This window comes from Pelophylax lessonae (assembly GCF_965119305.1).
Source record: "Pelophylax lessonae genome assembly, chromosome: 5".
Lineage (NCBI taxonomy): Eukaryota > Metazoa > Chordata > Amphibia > Anura > Ranidae > Pelophylax > Pelophylax lessonae.
Window position 1 is genome coordinate 198,021,122 of NC_138772.1, and position 21,200 is coordinate 198,042,321.

General features: G+C 45.6%; 1 protein-coding gene across 1 annotated transcript in view; it reads left to right on the forward strand.

Moving 5' to 3' along the window:
- The window catches only part of LOC309555752 (immunoglobulin kappa light chain-like), a 44,969-nt gene extending 25,248 nt beyond the window's left edge, over positions 1-19,721 (forward strand). The window contains exons 4-5 of the mRNA XM_082257839.1: positions 6,091-6,147; positions 19,379-19,721. Of these exons, the coding sequence (XP_082113965.1) occupies positions 6,091-6,147; positions 19,379-19,500 (179 nt within the window). The 3' untranslated portion in view covers positions 19,501-19,721. The remainder of the gene's footprint in view (positions 1-6,090; positions 6,148-19,378) is intronic.
- Positions 19,722-21,200: the final 1,479 nt, after the last annotated feature.

Genomic DNA, 21,200 nt, shown 5'->3' on the forward strand with positions numbered 1-21,200 from the left:
AAAAAAAAAATTGTTGAAAGAGGAAAAAAAAAAAGGAAAAAAAAAAAAGCGGCCCTTTAAACCGGTTGCTAGGCAACGTCTTTTGACGTAGCTCCGGTCCTCCAAGACCATAGAGTTGAGTGAGGGCCATCTTGCCCTCACTCGACTTCCTGTCTCTGAGGATCCGGGACCGGATAGTTTTCCCCGCTGCCGGCGGGTCCGGTAAGCTGGGAAAACGTCTGGGACGCGGCAGGAGGGGGGGGGGCACCTCTTCCCCTGCACCGTAAGGGTAATTCCGCGGCGAATCTGCCACTGGGACCACCCTTATCTGAAAGCCGACCGCCTGCCGTTTCAAAAAATACCGGGGTTATGGGGGCTATGCCATAACCCCAGTATTTAGCTTTTAATGGCCGACGCATATAGTCGTTAGGCGGTCAGTAAGTGATTGCATGTATATGGCAAACAGGTGACGATGACTGATGGGGTGACAGCTGACGATGACTGATGGGGTGACAGGTGACAATGACTGATGGGGTGACAGGTGATGACTGATGGGGTGACAGGTGACGATGACTGATGGGGTGACAGGTGATGATGATTGATGAGGTGACAGGTGACGATGATTGATGAGGTGACAAGTGACGATGATTGATGGGGTGACAGATGACAATCACTGACGGGGTGACATGTGACGATGATTGATGGGGTGACAAGTGACGATCACTGATGGGGTGTCAAGTGACGATGATTGATAGGGTGACAGATGACGATGACTGATGGGGTGACAGGTGACGATGACTGATGGGGTGACAGGTGACGGTGATTGATGGGGTGACAGGTGACGGGCGATGGTGACTGATGGGTGACAGGTGACGGGCGATGGTGCACGGCGGTACTGATGGCAGTCTCTGGTGACCGGTGAACTTTAGGCTACGTTCACATGTGAGCGTAGCGATCGCGGGCAGAATCACTGCGATTCTGCCCGTGATCCAGAAATCATTGCAAATTGCGGGACGCCTGTGCGATGCCCGTGATTTGCAATAGCACCCCAAATGCTGTGCGATGTTGCTGCGATTTCCGCCTGCCGAATCGAGGTAACATCACGCTAACAATGCATGACGCCCCAAAGAAGCTCCTGTACCTTTTTTGGGCATCATGCGATGTTTGCGCGATGTTACCGCGATTCGGCAGGCGGAAATGGCGGCCACATCGCACAGCGTTTGGGGTGCTATTGCAAATCACGGGCAACGCACAGGCGTCCCCGCAATTTGCAATGATTTCCGGATCGCGGGCAGAATCGCAGTGATTCTGCCCGCGATCGCTGCGCTCACATGTGAACGTTATGGGTGTCAATTTCTGGGCACTGATGAGGTGACTGTTGGGTGACAGGTGACATTGGGGGGGGCTGAGGACTGTGTGGGGACCTTTATTTGTGTGATTTTTACTTTGATTTTTACTTTTGACAGGTGTACAGATCAGTAACTCACTATTTCTAGCTCTGCTCCCCTCATACTGGAAACTGTATGAGGGGAGAAGAGCTAGTAACAGTCAGTTACTGCTCTTTGTTTACATTTTGTGATCGGCTGTGAATGGATTCACAGCCGATCACTTAGTAAACAGTCACTGTCAGTGACTGTTTACTACTGCCGGTGACAGCTGTGTTCCTACGGAACACAGTGCCAACGACATGACCGTGCTGCGCGCTCCTGATCGCGCATGCGCGGTCATCTCCCGGGCGCCTCCATTGTGATCGGCTGTGTCATTGGAACACAGCCGATCACGTGGGAAACAGGCATGCCTATTGGCTGTTTCCCCCCTGCGGGTGACCGCCGACACCGGCAGCGCACGGCGGCGCGCCCGCGATCGCGCGTCTGCCCTGCATTTACTGGGTCACGTCATATGATGTCCGCCCAGGATAATAGCCGCACCGTCCCGCCGTCATATGACGGCGGGCGGGCGGTAAGTGGTTAATAGACTCACTTTACTATGATAAAAATGAGAGTAATCTAGGAAGGTAAACACCAAAAACCCAGCCATGATTATAAAATTTGAGAACCATTAAAAAAAAAAAATATATATATATATATATATTACCGTGGACAATCTGACACATTATGGGAACCAATGACACCAATACAGTGTTGAGTTCTAAATATATGCACTGTCACTGTGCTGACCCTAGCTGGGAATGGGTTAAATATCTAGGGCAGTCAAAGGGTTAAATGTGTGCCTAACCATGGTTTACTGTGAGGTGCTTTCACTAAAGGGATGTGGTGGATTTTTTCTCCTGCATTGCAGGGAAACAAAAACAATAACATCCCCCCCCCCCCCCCTGACAGGACAGAGCTCTGCATTCTTTACATATGCAGAGCTCTGTTCTGTGCTTCTCGTCACCGATGAGCGGCTGTAACTACAGCACAGTCGGTGGCACACATGAGCACCCTCTACCTGGAAGTGCCGAATCACATACTAGGTACGTGATCTGACACAGGAGAGCCACACTGCCACCGTACTCATACGTGAGGCAATCAGCAAGTGGTAATTTTTCATTTGTGCTGTGCCTTCATTGGTCGTGCTACCTACTATATTTGCTTTGGGAGGTAGTGCCGGGCAGGGTGTTGAATTTTGATGTCATAACTTGACATATGTTGCACCAAGGCAACTGCAAATCTAAATAGAGGCAAAACCAGCATCTTCCTCAGTAGATCGTAGTGGAGTTTATTCCACTTTATTGCCCCTTGCGCACTTTAACCCTCATCACATTCTCAATACAGCTTCATGTACACTTAAACTACTTTGACCGCCACCTGAGGGAAAACGCAAAACATGGCAAAATTTTTTTGCGATTTTGCATGTTTTGCAGCCGGTGGTCAAAACGTTCCTAACCTTCCGCATTCTAAAAGCCTGTAAATGTAAATGGACACATAGGTTTTTGTGGAGTAGAGTTTAGAAGCTTTGGCAAAAAAAAAAAACCCCACTAAAAGCTCCTAAAATCAAGTTTAGGAGCTGCTAGTGTACATGAAGCCTAAAGGCCCGTACACATGTAGCGATTGTCGGCCGTAAATATTCGGCCAACGTCCAATCGGCCGATTGTCGGCTTGTTAGTATGATGCTTCCGACAACCGACTGCGACTTTTCGGCCGAACAGAATCTGGTGTGTAGGCTTTAAAATTTTTGTTGGCCAACACCAGAACGGCCGATTGTTCCTCAGTCAGTACAGAATTCGGCCGACAAACAGCAGATGAGCAAGACTGGGCATGCTCAGAGAAGAAAAAACACACGGAAAGTTAACCATCACATGACATCACTTCTGCAGTCGGCTGTTGTTGGCCGACAAAATTCGTGTGCAGTCTTTTGCAGTTTTCAACCGACAGGACAGCACCGGACAAAAGACGGCCGATCGTTCGGCCTAAAATCGCTACGTGTGTGAACTGGGCTTTAGGCCCCTTTCACACAGGCGGACCATTCAAATTCGCCTGTCAGTTTTTTAGGCGGATCTGAACGGTCCCCCCATGCATCCCTATGGGGCATCGGATGTCAACAGAGACATGTCCGCTGACATCGGATCCGATCCGTCAAATCTGGACGGATGGAAACCCTATTTTCCATCCGTCCAGCGGATCGGATGAGAACGGACCGACGGTCCGTTCCCATCCGATTCCCCCATAGAGATGTATGGGGCTCTGACAGCTGTGTCTCCGCAGACAGTGCGGAGAACAGCTGTCATTCTCCTGCTCAGCGGGGGATCGGCGGATCAATCCCCCGCTGAGATAAACGGAGTCCGTCAGGCGGACGGACAGTGTGAAAGAGCCCTAAGGGTTGAGTGGATAACCCAAAACCTGGAGTGGGCTGAGAGCCGCCATAGTGTCAGTGTGTGTGGGCTATTGTAGAAAAAGAATAGCGAGAGATCATTTATCAATGTGTAGAATTTCATTTTTGCTGGTATTTCACTTTTACTGACAATCTGTTCTGATAGCTGCCAGAAAGGCATGCCTGCATTTCCTTGGGCAGAATGGCAGACCAATTCAGTCAAAGCATGCAAAAAAAAAACAAACAAAAAAAGTACTTGACTGTTTCCCAAAGCCAGTTTACCTTGACATAGAGTAGCCAACGTTGCTGATGTGCCCTGTTCCACCTTCCTTAGAATGCAAACTAGCCAAGAGTTGTCAAATCATCATTAGAGCACTCCATTTCTAGCTTGCTGCAGGAGAAGCCCCAAACAGAGAAAGATTATAGCTATTCAAAATTCTTTGTTTCTTTTGTGGAAGAGGGCCAAGGTAGGAAGGCAGCAAGCGGAGCACAGCACGACAGCATGGTTCAGAGTCAGTCAGCGCTAAAGAAGAAGCCTCACACAGCCTTACCAGACAAGAGACAGCGGATGTAAACGTTTTACTGATGGTTAATGTACAGTATATACAATAATTTGTACAAAAAATAAAATCTGCCTCTGCCTTATGTCTGCATTTAGGCCCATTGTACCTGCTGGAAAACTGTGCTGCTGGTCAATTTTTACTTTAATTTTTTTTTATTTTTTATAAAACATGCTGCTTGTGCCGTGTTTCTCCATTATAGGGCTTGTTGTTGCTTCTACAAATCTTTTCTGCCACTGGTCAATAAAACAAAACAATACCCTAGGTCAGTGATGGCGAACCTTGGCACCCCAGATGTTTTGGAACTTCATTTCCCATGATGCTCATGCACTCTGCAATGTAGTTGAGCATCATGGGAAATGTAGTTCCAAAACATCTGGGGTGCCAAGGTTCTCCATCACTGCTCTAGGTCAATAGCTTTGGTAAAAAATTGGGGTGTGGGGAGTAGGCGGAACATGGGCAAGGTTTTTTTTTTAACACTGTTTTTATTACTTTTTAAACCTTTTAAATAATAATATAATATAATATAATGCTGTGGAGTGCTGGTAAAAGGGCATCTGGGCCTTAAAACTTTGGGGAAACTGGCTACCTTTCACCTATCCATTTACTTACTAAAATGATAAAAAAAGATCATTGCAGTAGCTTTGCACTCTGCATTTAGGTATGTTACAGCCGCTATTTCCGCCAGTTAAAATAGGCCTAGTACAGCTTGGTAGGAATCTCATAATAGTAGATTGGGGTACTGCTGCCATCTGGAAGCAAAGATATATGTAGAATAAACTGAGGCTGTCCCTTTATAAGCCATATACAGCTTTAATAGTTTCGCTGCAGGGCCCTCCTCCTCACTTTTAACCTCAGGTGGTTGGACCATTTCTGCTGTTTTCCGTTTTTATATAATTGTACAGACAATTTTTCCCAGTATATAATGTTATACTATTTTTCTAATAAAGTTTTGAAAGTTTGTAAAATACCCCCAAACTATATTTTGTAATGCCATGTACAGCTTTATAGTATCCCCCTAAACTTGTAATTAAAAAAGATTACTGTATAACTTGTGTTTCCTTCAAAGTCACATAAAAAGGCCCTCGACACCCCTTCCTTTTTTTTTCCTTTTATTACCAGTATTTATTTTTGTAATGTCATTGGCAACAGTCCCCCACAGCTGTGCCTTACTTCCAATGCTATGTGTTTGGCAATAGCGTGGTCAACATCCTACCCCCACCCCCTCCCCTCCCCGCCCGCACATTATGTTAAACATACCCTAAAATGAAGCCCTCCCACACCGAGATGTCAGCGCTCGAGGCAGCTTCTATCTTCACCCATCTTGCTTCCAGGTTTACAGACTCAGGCTCTGTGACTGGCCGGAGCCATGATGCTGTCATTCCCGCGCATGTGGGCGGGAGCCGCCGTTCACGGCACAGGGCTCTGAAGGAAAGGCACAAGTGGCCGTTCCTTCAGCGCGCATGCGCCAGTGCTGTAACTGGCTGCATTTAATGTAAATATCTCCTAAACAGTGCATGTTTAGAAGATATTTACACTACCTATAGGTAAGCCTTATTATAGGCTTACCTATAGGTAAAAGTAATGTATGGAAGTTTACTTCCACTTTAACTATAGAGATCTTGGTAAGCAAAAACCTAGTAAAATTAAGCTGCAATAAAAATGTTCTAAAATAACATTCTTGAACCTTTTAATGTTATACTCCGCATTTGTAAAGACATACTGCAATACATTTTCACAGATTACCGTGAAGAAAATAATGGGTACAGAAGATGTTTTTACAAGTACAAATCCAGAGGTAATATATTTTTTTTGCACATTCTTTTTTTTCTGCTCTCATGCTTTTATATTTTATAGGTTTCTTTACCAAATACAAATTATTTGTGATCTACTAAGGTATAGTATATATTAGAGTATAGTATAATTCTACTGAACATAAGGAAATATTGGTGCTGTAGTACTGAGTACAAAAAAGGTGCAATATCATGTTTTTTGAGAAAAAAGAAAATAGCCCTCTGCACATCATTAACCACTTGCGCTTCACCCACCGTACATATACTGCGGCACTCTGCCTCTGCTGGGCAAAGCGGCGTACCCGTACGTCGCTCGCTCAAGCACCTGGGGTGCCAGCGCGTGTGACCGGCGGCTCCGATGGCCGCCAGCCACTCGCGATCTCCCGCAGAAGAGGGAGAAAGACAGACGGCTGATGTAAACACAGCCGTCTGTCATTCTCCCTTAAATCATCACAGAGGCTATGCGATCCTGCTATATAGGATCGCATGCCTCTATGATAATCTCACAAGCCATGCCCCCTAACAGTTAGAATCACGCCCCAAGGGACACACTTAACCCCTTGATCACCAGTAAAGTTAACCCCTTCGCTGCCAGTGTCATTTTTACAGTAACAGTGCATATTTATAGCACTGATTACTGTAGCAATGTCACTGGTACCCCAAAAAGTGTAAAAAATGTCAGTTAGGGGTCCCGCCGCAATGTCGCAGTCCCACAAAAAAAATCTCAGATCGCCGCTATTACTAGTTAAAAAAAAAAAAAAAAAAAACACAATAAAAATGACATAAAACTTTCCCTTAGTTAGTAAACGCAATAACTTTTACGCAAACCAATCAAGATATGCTTATCGCAATTTTTTCTACCAAAAATATGTAGCAGAAAACAAATTGGCTTAAAATGGTAAAAAATTTTGTTTACATTTTTTTTGAGAATTTCTTATAAAAAATTTGAAAAATATTGTTATTTTTTCAAAATTGACGCTCTTTTTTTGTTTATAGCGCAAAAAAGAAAGCTCTGTTTGTGGGGAAAAAAGGACGTCAATTTCATTTGGGTACAGCGTCGCATGACTGCGCAATTGTCCGTTAAAGTCACACAGTGCCGAATCGCAAAATAGGGCCTGGTCATTGAGCAGCCAAATCCTCCGGGGCTAAAGTGGTTAATATATAATGCACATGTGACTTCCCTTCAATTTCTCCTTCCAGTGTGCCAAGTGGGAGGGTCTGTCTGCTATAGTCATATCATCAGTACCGGGGCCATGTCGTGCTAGAAATTGTGTCACTCATAAGTAACAGGATCACTAAGAAAGCAGAGAGAATATTCAGAAGCTCCTACTGCTTTGCTCCCTGACTGGCTAAACAAGCAAAGTGTCAGTTTGTCACTGCTCTTGCTAGTGAGTCAGGTTATCTTCTATTTTGGTCAGTGAGAAAGTAACGCTTTAGAAGTAGTTGCCTTTTCCTAGACAAAGCAGTTGCAGTCTTCACTGGTGTATATAAACCCCCTCTCTGCTCTAGGTAATCAGTTTATTAGCAAGCAGTATTAGAAGTATCAATACTGGGGTGGGTGCAGTGTCAGTCGATGAACTCGGAGAGATGGATTTTACCTTAAGTACAAAAATCCCAATTTTTCTTTCGTTCATCGGCGGACACAGCGCTACATAAATCATAACTACTGGAACGTCCAAAAGCTTTGCCAAAAGGAAAATGAGAGGCGGGGAAAATAACCCAAGGCTAAACATAAGAGCCCTAACCAGGACACAGGAGCCTTAAACAAAAAATTTAAGGAAGAAAACACCCCACAACCCCTTTTAAACAGCAGCCTGCAAAACTTTACGGTCAAAAGAAGTATATAGGGATTAGGACAGGATAATGCCGCCAACTCCCAAACCCTGCAAGCCGAGGTAATAGCCACCAAGAATGCCATCTTCTGCGATAATGTAGGCAAGGGAATCTCCAAAACATTTGCAAATCGAGGTTTCTGGAGAACCGAAAGCACTAAATTTAAATCCCATGGCGGCAAAAGAGATTGTACAGGTGGAGCCACATGTGGAACCCCCTGAATGAAGGTCCGAACTAAAGAGTTTGTGGCTAGGGGTCGCTGAAAGAAGATTGCCAAGGCAGACACCTGGCCCTTGATGGTACTCAAGGTCAACTTCTGATCAGTGCCCTGTTGAAAAAAGGTTAAGACCCGAGCCACAGAAAAGGAAAGGATCGAGGAGGAGTGCCAATCGACACCAAGAAATGTATGCTTTCTATGTATGATAGTATATCTTGCTGGAGGAAGACTTCCTCGCCTTCACTATTGTAGTGATCACTTATAGACAAATCTCTATCCCTCAGTACCTGGCTTTCAATAGCCAAGACATTAACCACTTCCCGCCCGCCCTATTACAAAATGACGGCGGGAATGTGGTTGAGTTATCCTGACCGGACGTCATATGACGGCGGCAGGATAACACCGCTCTGCGCGCCCCCCGGGGGCGCGCAGAGCGGCGATCGGTGATGCGAGGTGTCAGTCTGACACCCTGCATCTCCGATCTCGGTAAAGAGCCTCTGACGGAGGCTCTTTACCATGTGATCAGCCGTGTCCAATCACGGCTGGTCACATAGTAAAACAGGAACAGCCGTTGATCGGCTTTCCTTAGTTCGTGCCTGACAGGCACGAGTAAAGGAGCGCCGATCGGCGGCTCCCCTGACAGGGGGGGGGGTCGGCACTGGTAATCAGATCATTGATTACCAGTGCAGACCCTCGGGGGGGGATCTGCCACTAGATCCACCAGGGATGCCCACTATGACCCCAGGGATGCCCACTATGACCCCAGGGATGCCCACTATGACCCCAGGGATGCCCACTATGGCCACCAGGGATGGCAATCAGGGCTCAGGGAGCCCCCCATTGCCCTCCCCATCAGTGATGCCCACCAGTGTCCTCCCTATCAGTGCTGCCCACCATTGCCATCCTTTAGTGTCGCCCACCAGTGCCCATTATTGCCCACCAGTGCCGCCTATCAGTGCCCATTAGTGCCCATCAGTGCCGCCCGTCAGTGCCGATCAGTGCCGCCCGTCAGTGCCGATCAGTGCCCACCAGTGCTGCCTATCAGTGCCCATTAGTGCCCGTCAGTGCCACCTATCAGTGCCCGTCAGTGCCGCCTATCAGTGCCCATCAATGCCGCCTATCAGTGCCCAGCAGTGCCGCCTATCAGTGCCCACCAATGCTGCATATCAGTGCTACCTATCAGTGCCACATATCAGTGCCGCCTATCAGTGCCACCCCATCAGTGCCACCCCATCAGTGCCACCCCATCAGTGCCTCCTCATCAGTGCCTGTCAGTGCAGTCTCATCAGTGCTCATCAGTGCAGGAAAAAACTTATTTATTTACAAAATTGTATAACATAAACAAAAAAACTTTTTTTTTTTTTCAAACTTTTCTGTCTTTTTTTATTTGTTTAGCAAAAAGTAAAAATCGCACAGGTGATCAAATACCACCAAAAGAAAGCTCTATTTGTGGGGGGAAAATGATATAAATTTGGTGTAAGTACAGTGTTGCATGACCGCGCAATTGTCATTCAAAATGCAACAGCGCTAAAAGGGGAAAATTGGCCTGGGCGGGAAGGGAGGGAAGTGCCCTGTATTAAAGTGGTTAAAACCAGTGACTGTAGAGCAGGATGGTAGATCAGCCCTTTGAGACAACTGGTCTTCTCGGAGAGGAAGTCTCCAAGGGACGTTTACGGCCACCAGAATGATTGGAAGATCCTCACTCTTGATTCCTTGCAGGAGAAGCAGAGGATATTACTGGCCTTACCATGGTACTTGGGCATCTGCCAGAGGACCCTGTGACCTCGTCATGAACTTTGGTATCCTCCTGTGGAGCCGAACTTGCTAAAGGAGCTGCATGTAGGACTGTGCAAACAGAACGGTCTTCAATATGGTTACCACCAGGCTCAGAACCTGTATGCAAAATGCGAGAGAGAACTGTCTGTGTGACAGCAGCCGGTGAATCGCGGTTTGTGGTTCCTGAAGTTTGTCCAGAGAAGAACCACCCTGGTCAGAATTAGAATCAGACCTAGGTAAATCAATTCCCTGGACAGAGATAGGGGGGGGCCTTAGGTAGTTCGGACATCACCTGCAGGAACTAAATCCACACAAGTAGATTCAGGGCGTAAAAAACCTGAAAGGACAAACTTTGCCCCCCTTTCTGGGTACCCCCAAAATAAACATTTTGGAGACCTCCTCGACACTAACAAAAAAATACATGGGCCCGGAAAACAGCGAAGATGTCCCCACACCCCAATAATGGGTGAGGGCATACCTTCATGCTGAAGGGGTCTTGTCTGCGGGTCTGGAGAAGCTAGCTCTAAGCTTACCAGACCAAGGTTCATTGGAAGTGCCCGGGGAAGATTTGAAAGATCTATTTCCCCTATTCTCTGTCCCAGATGCACAAAACTATTTTCTATGGGCGGATATGGAGGGCCCCCATCTAAGATGAGACTCCTTCCCTCTCCTAGACTGTGGCAGGAAGGTACTCTTCCCCCCCCCCCTCGGCCCCTAAAGATGTCATCCAAGGTAGCCCCCAACAGGTGATCGCCTTGAAAGGGCAGATCAATGAGAGCTTTTTTAGAGGCATGGCGTGCATTCTTCAGTCACAGCACGTTCCTAATCACCACCGCTGAAACAGAACATTTGGAAAGCACAGGAGCTGCATCACAAACTGCAGCCCATGGACCAACTGGTCCGCTAAATCAACATAGGCAGTGGGAACCTGCTCACCCCTCCAGGCCCTTGCAAAAAAGCTTGACCCATTCAGTTAGGGTCTGAGACAACAGGGCCGAGACAAAGGCTGGTAGCAATGCCAAACCAGCCCTAGTAAACATGCTGCATGCCACAGCCTTCACTCCCCACTAGGCTTCGGTTGTCTCCAGCGTCTCCCAGACCAAGGGAAAATGGCTGCCATGACATCACCAGGCTACACAAACATGGCCACCGGCCAGAGACCAGCCAAACCAAGGGAAAATGGCTGAAAGCATGCTGAACAACAAATAAGATGTAAGGAAGGGCGAAACATTTGCTAGGACCAGAGATCCCAGCCGGGAGCCTAGGTCCTTACTCCTGACACTGCACCCTCTGCAAGGGGACCCCCCCCCCCCACTAAAGGTACTGTACACCCAAGGCAGGGGAACTTTGCTGTGCACTCTGCACTGGGGACCCCCAAAATGCACCACACCTACACACAGTAGGGCATATGCACCTAGAGGTCTCTGCTGTGCGTTCTGCACCAGTGTTAATTTCGTCGACTAAAACCGACTAAAACGTTTTCGTCGACTAACACAATTCAGGTGACTAAAATACGACTAAAACTAAAATGGCATTTTAGTCTTAAGACTAAAATACGACTAAAACTAAAATGGCATTTTAGTCAAAAGACTATAACTAAAACTAAATAGAAATTTGCTGCCAAAAATTAACACTGGTGCATGCTCAAAGCATAAATAATAACATATTAGATTTTTCACTCCAGGACCAGCAGTAGTATATAATGAGTTTGGAAATTGTAGAGAAATGCTTAAATAATGCATTACAAATTACAATTGAACTACACCCATTTGATTATAGATGACTAAAAATGGATTTTTGTAAAATCTTACCGTAAAATCCTTTTCTCTTAGCTCATTGACAGACGTAGTCCTCGGTGATACAGCACCTTCGGGTTATGTTGCCTCCACAGGAGCAGGACTAGACAGGAAATTAAAATGCTCTGGCAACACCCTAGGGGCAGTCCCAGAGGGTATATCCTCTCTCTCTCTGCCTCAGCAAATCAGTTATGTCAAAAAGCAGTCTTTAGAGATTTTACCCAACCCAACTCAAAAACAGAGGGGCGGGGACTACGTCTGTCAATGAGCTAAGAGAAAAGGATTTTACGGTAAGATTTTCAAAAATCCATTTTTCTCTATCGCTCATTGACAGACGTAGTCCTCGGTGATACAGCACCTTCGGGACGTCCCAGAGCAGTATCACAAATGAGGGGTGGGAAAATGGAAATCAAATCCCAATCTAGAAGGCCCAACCGGTGCCAACTAGAAGTTTACAATGCTCATCCTTAATGATGAGACTCAACAAAAAATAAATTTTTCAAACAGAAAAAAACTCTCGAGGTAGACCACCGGTCTCCTCAAATTGCGGCCTGCAAAACCTTGCGGCCAAATGAGGCATCCGCCGATGCCGTCACATCAATTTTATAGAATTTTGTAAAGGTATGTACCGACGACCAGGTGGCCGCCTTACATACCTGGACCACTGACGCCTGATGGCGAAAGGCCCAGGAAGTACTGAGCGCTCGAGTGGAGTGCGCCCTAACAGGGAACGGAGGACTCTGACCCTTAATAGAATAAGCCTGTACCACCGTCTGTCTAATCCATTTGGCAATGGTCGCGGCAGATGCAGGCAAACCCTTTCTGGGGCCATCCGTGATCACAAAAAGTGAATCCGTCTTACGGAATGATTCCGTAGCTTTCAGGTATATTCTGATTGCCCGAACCACATCCAAGGAATGCAACGCATGTTCCCGATGATGCTTGGGCTGAGGACACAAGGAAGGTAGTACAATATCTTCATTCAGATGAAAATCTGAAACCACCTTAGGAAGAAAGGATGGCTTAGGATGAAGTACTACCTTATCCCTATGAATCACTAGGTATGGGGACTGACATGATAATGCAGCCAGTTCTGACACCCTGCGAGCAGAAGTGATAGCCACCAAGAAGGCCACCTTCTGGGATAAAGTAAGCAAGGGAATCTCCCTGATATTTTCAAAGGGAGGTTTCTGTAGAACCGACAAAACTAAATTAAGATCCCAGGGCGGTAAGGGCGCGCGGACTGGTGGAGCCAGGTGCCGCACCCCCTGGATGAAATTCCGCACCAAGGACTTGGTAGCTAAAGGTTTCTGAAAGAAGATTGCTAATGCTGAAACTTGACCCTTGATGGTGCTCAAGGCTAGCTTCTGCTCAACCCCTTGTTGCAAAAAAGCCAATATTCGAGTCACCGAATAGGTACGTGGAGGAAATCCTAAAGATTCGCACCACACAATATAAGTCTTCCATGTGTGATAATAGACCTTGCTGGAAGTCGCTTTCCTTGCTTTAATAAGGGTAGGAATGACTGAAGCTGACAAACCTCTGTCCTTCAGTACTTGGGTCTCAATGGCCAGGCCATTAAAACCAGCGACTGTAAAGCAAGATGGTAAATTGGTCCTTGAGACCACAGACACTCCCTGAGACGAAGTTCCCACGGAACGTCTGCGACTAGCCTGCCCAAGTCGGCCAGGCCGGCTTGACGAGGCCAGCCTAGAATTTCTAGGACCACTGGTGCTGACTGGATCTGAACCAGGCGTCCCTAGAGCTATCTGGCCCCGACCATCCGAGAAAGTCTGGTCGTTTTCTGTTCCCACACATTTATCAGATACCTGATTGCTATCAGGAAGGGTGATCTTTTCTGGTTGAACCTCAGGGACCGAAGTCACCCGGCTAGAGGCTTCTTGGCCTGTCTGGTCAACCAGATCCGATTCCTGTGGGGAATTGAGACTAATCTTAGGAAAAGGTAAAGGAAAAGATCTATTCAGGGAACGGTGACTACCGCTCCCTGTAGTACTTAAATGTTGGAAGGGAAGAATCGCACCGGTAGTAGTAGTTGATGCTCGATCTAATGTCCTGAATACCGGTGAAAACGTCCCCCCACCCTCAAACCGGGTGGGGGCGCACCTTCAGGCTGTGTACTCCTTTGCTTCGGGTTTGGCTGAGTTGGTCCTCTGTTTGTCCGACCAGCCTTTCTTGAACCCTCCTGGAGGAGTCTTGCCTTTCCCGCTTGTTCCAGCCGGGCGTGCGAACCCTTTATGGGCGGTAAAGAAAGGTCCTCGCTTGTTGCGAGGTCCCTTAGCTTTAGCAGCCTGTGGCAAAAAAGTGCTCTTGCCCCCAGTGGCATCCTTAATGATTTCATCTAGGGTGGCCCCAAATAGACGATTCCCCTGAAAGGGGAGATTCGTCAAGGTCTTTTTGGAACCTAGGTCAGCTGACCAGCATTTTAACCACAGCACACGTCTGAGGATTACCGCTGACATAGATGCATGCCCTAATAGGGGAGTAGTGTCCAAGGCTGCGTCACAGATAAACTGTAGCCCTTGTATAATCTGTTCCATCAAATCAGATGTTTCCTGGGGAATATCTTTTCCCCTAAGGTCTTGGCGTACCAATCTCGCCCATTCCGTAAGTGTCTGGGAAACTAGACCAATACCAATTACTGGTCTAAATACTGATCCTATCAGAGAGAAGATAGTGCGGGACTCTGCTTCCATCTTTCGATCCACCAGATCCTTAAAGGACGAAGTGTCCTCCACTGGGATAACCGTGGCTTTATTCAGCCTGGAAATAGGTGGATCCACCACTGGTGGTACCGTCCATTTCTTAATGATGGATTCCTCAAACGGATAGCGTCTAGCAATACTTTTGGAAATAGTAAAGGTACGTTTAGAATGCTCCCATTCTCCTTTAATCTTATTACCAAAACACTTGGGTACAGGAAAAACCTTCACCGTTTTGATGGGCTTGTTAGTACCAAAAGGAATCTCTGTATCAGTTGCTTCTGCCGGTAAAACCTCAAGTTTTAAGGTTTCCTGCACTGCCACAACTAGTGCGTCCACCAATGCTTCTTCCTGAATTATAGCGGGAGAAGAAACGTCCTCCTCACTGTCTGAGGGAGCTTTACCTGAGGTAACAGCCCTTGCAGAGGGACCTGCAACTGCAGTGACCATCTCTGAATCTGAGTCAGAGGTGTCAGATAATATAGGGGTAGGCGGGGGTCGCTTCCTTGACCCTCGTCCCTGACAGGCCGCCTCCACCCGAGCCACCATAGACTCCAAAATTGCTGTAAATGCCTCTACACTCTGTGCACCGGCGGGTCCCGTGGCCCCCTCGAGGGAAACAGGTGGGGGAATTTGTGTGGCAGGGTCCATGATTATTCCAGTAACTTCCCGGATAATACAATTCAATTAAATAAAAAAACTTTTTTTTTTTTTTTTTTCAGACCCCCAGCGCCACAAAATCCCCTTAGTGTTACCTGCTAGGGATCCCTATCGATCGAGAGAGAGAGAGATAGACCCCCAGGCTCACCACTTGATGCTCAGAGTTTAACTGCAACAGGTTACAGCGCTGTCTTCACAAACAGGAAGTCTTTTGGCTGGCTGCCCAGGAAGAAAGGAGGCGGCTCCGCCCCTCTGCACGCCTTCCGGCGCCTCCCCTAGCTCCACGAGGTGTTTGGATCACCTCAAACATGGCCGCCCCCATGCTGGAGACACGAGGCTACGCCAAAATGGCGGCTCGTGCGATCCAGCAAAAAAAATGGCGGCGGCCTGAACCGAATAGCGGTGTGCTGCAGAGCACACAACACCTTCTCTGCATGGGGATTTGGCGTGGTTGGCGGTACCGGCCCTGGCGGACCGCATGGCCGTTCGGAAGGCCTGCTATAGTTGGAGATTTGACTAGGAAGGCAGTCTACATGTCCGTGGCTTCTGACTGGTAGGTACTTTATTATTATCACAGTAAGATTCCCAGACTGCCACTGATTACAATCTTTTTAACATGTATACAATTAGATTGTTAGCTCCCAAACCAAGCCTCCTGGCTTTTTGCACATAAAATCACACTCAAAGTAGGGGGATCTGTGCCATGTTATAGGATAGAGGGGGACTCTATCTTACCATACAGAGAGGGGCCCGCGTTCACCACAAGACCCGTCAGGGGAAAAGGGGGAACATACTACTCACCATACCGGAACCAGGCGGGCACCAACTCCTGACAGTACCCCTCTCTACCGGGGCGGGAGGGCTGTCGACCAATACGGACGCGGTGACTCATGGTCCTTGGCGTTTCAGCGAGACGTTTAACTCGCGGGGTCAGTCCCCCAGTGGGACTATGTCGCGGCCGACCCAGCGCGGAGCTATGGCCTGCACGCGCTCGTAGGCTGAACTGGGGTGACCACCGGATCTCAACATCCAGCCCGTCGCCCAGTTCAGCTTTCTTGCTTGAAGATCTCACAGGAACACTGGAGAAAAAAGCTGTCTAAAAAATCTTTTTAAGAAAAAAATCTTGCCAGGACCGAAGATCCCAGCAAGGTATCTAGGTCCTTACTCCTGACTAGACAGAAAAAAACTGATTTGCTGTGGCGGAGAGAGAGAGGATATACCCTCGGGGACTGCCCCTGGGGTGTGGCCAGAGCATTTTTATTTCCTGTCTAGTCCTGCTCCTGTGGAGGCAACATAACCCGAAGGTGCTGTATCACCGAGGACTACGTCTGTCAATGAGCGATAGAGAAAATGAGTTTTAGTCGACTAAAATGTAGGGCGTTTTAGTCGACTAAAATATACTTACGACTAAATACGACTAAAACTAAAACACTTGCAGAAGACTAAAATGGGACTAAAACTAAAATGCCATTTTAGTCCTAAGACTAAGACTAAAACTAAATTGAAATTTGCTGCCAAAATTAACACTGTTCTGCACTGGAACCCCCCCCCCCATACCATCAGGGCAGGACCGCACCACCCTAACAAAAGGGAAATGGTGGTGGAGACCCCCGGGGTCTCTGCCGCCTGCACTGGGATCCCCACCAGTTCGTGGGGGGGGGGGGGAGCCCACTCAACCAAGAGACTTTAGGGTGGGAGGAGGGAACCTGCAGGCAGGTTCGACCATTCTGGGAGGGTACCGGCATCCACCCCCAAAACCGCCCAAAGGGGAGAGGGGGGACTTTGCTTACCCTTCCAAAGTGCATGTGACACTCCAGACAGAACTCCTCGCCATCGAAGTAGGGAAGCTGTCAACCAAGGGACTGCTGTGACTTGGACCAGCGCCCGGTGGTATGCGACCCTGCGAGCTAGACAGATTAAAACTGATTACCTAGAGCAGAGAGCAGGGTTATATACCAGCTGAGGATGGCCCATGGGTATAGCCAGGTGTTTTTTGTTCTGCCTAGTCCTACTCCTGGAGGCGGCAATACAACACAGTATAGTTATGATTTATGGAGCGTTGTGTCCGTCAATGAAGGAAAGAGAAATAGTTGTTTTCTGTATAACAGAGTAATGTAAGGATATCAGGACTAATATGCAAGCACCTGGAGGTGTCTGCTACTTAAAGCATAACACCACTTTTTTTGAGTAAACATTGCCCTCTATGTACATTACAAAGATTTTAACAAACTTTGTTGCAGATTCTTTTTGTTATTCTAAAGAAATCCATGTGTGTTTGAGTCCATGTAGGAAAGTGAGCCTAATTATTATTATTGTTTCAGGTACTTCTATAGCGCTGTCAATTTACACAGCGCTTTACATATACATTGTACATTCACATCAGTCCCTGCCCTCAAGGAGCTTACAATCTAAGGTCCCTAACTCACATACATACACAGTAGGGCCAATTTTTTTTTTTTTTTATACAGGATCCAATTAACCTACCAGCATGTCTTTGGAGTGGAGGAAACCCACACAGGCACAGGGAGAACATGCAAACTCCAGGCAGGTAGTGTCGTGGTTGGGATTCGAACCAGCGACCCTCTTGCTGCTAGGTGAAAGTGCTGACCACTACACCACTGTGCCGAGTGGTTTCATAATTATCAATCAGCTGCAGCTCCTGCAGAGTTCTAATGAGGAAAAAAAATGCTGGATCTGCATCCCTTTAGCCATGATTTTCTATTGGAAGTATCTCACCAAAATGTACATGTTTGTTTCATAATCTTATTGTAGACTTCTGGGAAAATCAATGGGCCAATAACACAAGAAAATTATGTTTCTGGGAGACATTCTGTACATATTCTGTGTACAGAAAACTTCCAGGTAGCCATATTGCATTTTAAGAAAAAATAATAATTACATACTTACAGTGCTGCGGATTAAAAATGAAAGGTTAATAACATTCAATTACAATATGAATTGTGTCCCAATTGTATATAGGATATATTATTTTTTCTTTATTTGCATTTTTTCCCCACGAAAGTGGAGTTACTCTTTAAAGCAATATAAATCAATCCAAACACTTTGTTTTCTAGATGCATTTGGGCCGTTCATGTGGCAATGAGGTTCCTCTTGCTCCTGTGGTGGCCTGCAGATAGTGGGAATGATATAATGACATCAGTACCCTTGTCTGCAGTACTCTACTATGATCGAGGGGTTTTATTTATGATACCCTGGGCTCACAAAAATGGTTGAATAATACTGTGTTTTATTAAAACCTAACTGAACCTTCAGTTTAAATTGGTTAAATAAAATCCAGGAGCATAAAGACAAATGCGGTGTTCACTATCTTACACTCTATTTTTTTTTTTTTTTTTATGCAGTCACAGTTTGAGCAGAAAAGCCTGCCCCTTGCCAGCAGATTTAGAGTGGGACCCTTGCTCTGTGTGGTTAGCAGTGATCTCACTGAAGAGGTCTGACACCCCCCCCCCCCCCCCCCCGAGTCAGAACTATAGCCCTGCAATCCGTAAAGCTTACACTCCCTACTGGTTCTGACTCAGCAGGCTGTGTGTCAGATCTCTGCACCAGAGATCAGTGCTTTCCACAGAAAACAACAATTCCTCTCTGCAGGTCCTGGCACAGGGCAGGCTTTTCTCCTCAAGCTGTAGCTGCATCCTAAGGAAAAAATGTAAAAGGGGTCATATATGATTTGCATTTTGGATGATTTCTGCTAAATTTTAAAAAATGTGAGCTTTGTTGGTGGCCCTGTTGGCACCGCACGACAAAAGTTTTGTTTAAATAAACTTTTGTTGAAGGAGCCAGTAAGAAGTCTTTTGGCTGAACAGTGCCTTTAGCAGACGCTGGAGCAGTGAGGATTCCTCTATCCGTTGTTAAGTGTCCATGATGGAATCAAGTTCTCTAATTCAGCCTGGGTGGGGTAGGGTGCTGAAATGGAGTGGATATAAACTGAGTTTTTGATTGAGGTTTAAACCCAAAAGAGGACAAGCACAGGAAAAGAGCTGGAGCATGGAACAGGTGAATATTGTCCTTAATATTTTTCATATATAGAGATGAGGAAGTCATTTAGAGAGAAAAAAAAAAAAAAAAAGTTTACAGTTGAACATCCAAGATGATGTTTTTTTTGGCTTGCAAACATTCAATTGTATTCACAATTGCACAGATTTGTTTTGAATGGGTAGGGTTTGGTCTACAATTATTTCACAAGTTAACTTTTCCTTAATTATAACTTTTCTAGGTGATGCACTTGTCAGACCTTTGAGCTATCGAGCAGCATATCTCAGCTACTGTATTTTACTTGTGAAGATTATCCTCTATTGGCCTGCCATGTTGTTTTTCACGTACAAGATGAGACAGTAAATATATACTGTATTAGTGTACAGTCAGCATAAAGTATATGTTACCTGTTGGATCAGTTCCATAGATTTGTGGTTATGTATGTATGTTTTACCTTCAATGTACTGTAACATCTACAGTGGTGATAATGTATTCAACTATTAAAAAGTATCTCTAAAGCCAAATCTTTATTTTTCATTTTGGATAACGTACAGAATTAATAAAACCCCACTGTTTTTTTTTTTTTGCCCATGTGATTTCTACTGGGGAGATCTATTTTTTTACTTTCTGTTCTGTAACTACAGCAGGAAGTAAGAAGAAATTTACCCAAGGTGAGGTCAGTTGACAGTTGTCGCTGAAACAAGAGTACGAGTTGGAACAGTTTCCCCTATACTTCTGTTCTAACAGCAGCCTAAAATTTTGGATTTTCCCTCGCTTTCAGTCCAAGTGACAGAGATCACCAAAACAAATCATAGGTTTATGACCTTATTCCTTATTAAAACTGTCCAGCCAGTTGGAAAGGCTAGAAAGGGAATATAGATAAATGCTAACAACTTGTAAGAAGCTACCTATGTGTAGCTTTGGGATTAAACCATTTAGGACTTAAGTTTAAGACTTCTTTCCCAATTTTATATAAGTGCTTTATTTTTCCAGAATGTTATTTACCAGACCGACGACAGCGCAATCTCCTTGTACCTAGTGGTTATGAATCTGACCTTTTTATCCCATCTTTTCAAGATTTGTAGAAAGCAGAAGCATAACTAATATGAGAAATCAACTGAATAGTATATGAACCTTTTTTCTGGAAACATGATACATTAAAATTGAAAAATAAGGACTTTTGAAGACTTGTCTGTAAATTAAAAGCATTTTTATTCAACAATAATTAGTGCTCTATGATTTGTGTATATACAAATATGTACAGAGTACCAATAATTACAGATTACCAGTTCTCTCATGTGGCATGAACATATACTCAAATAAAAGACTACAAACCGGGCTTGTTCACACCAGTGTGTGGACCATTAGTTGACCATAAAAGATGTACTACTTTCAAAATGCCACAGGGAACAAGGCACTGAAAAAAATATTAAGACTTGTTTACACTGCTGACATAAATGGTGTTATTAGCCCTAATTTGTTTGGAATCGAGTGCCAATCAGTACACTACACTGGTGTCAAAAAACCCCTAAAGCAAAGCAAAAATGTAGGGTAGAGCAACAGGTTGACTTTATTACCCCTCTTCTCAGAATCACTTAAATTTCCTTTGGTTTTTTCAACTGCCAGAAGAGAAGAAAACACCCAGTAATTCTAGATATACAAAAACATTTGATTCACTCCCCTCTTTCATGTGACAACCCAAACGCTTAGTGATTGGCCCAGCGCTGTCACATGGGAAAGGGGGGAGTTCCCAGCTTTGTGTAAGTTCCACATAGAAATGCCAGTCATACATTGGGTTTCCTTCCCTTATTATACTGACATGGGAGTAAAGGAAAGAGAAGTACAGGTGCATCTCAAAAAATTTGAATATCATCAAAAAGTTCAATTTATTCCAGTAATTTTATTAAAAAAGTGTTTATTATATAGATTCATTACATGCAGAGTGATATATTTCAAGCATTTCTTTCTTTATATTTTGATGATTATGGCTTACAGCTAGTGAAACCCCAAAATGTAATATCTCAGAAAATTAGATTATTGTGAAAAAGTTCAATATTGCAGAC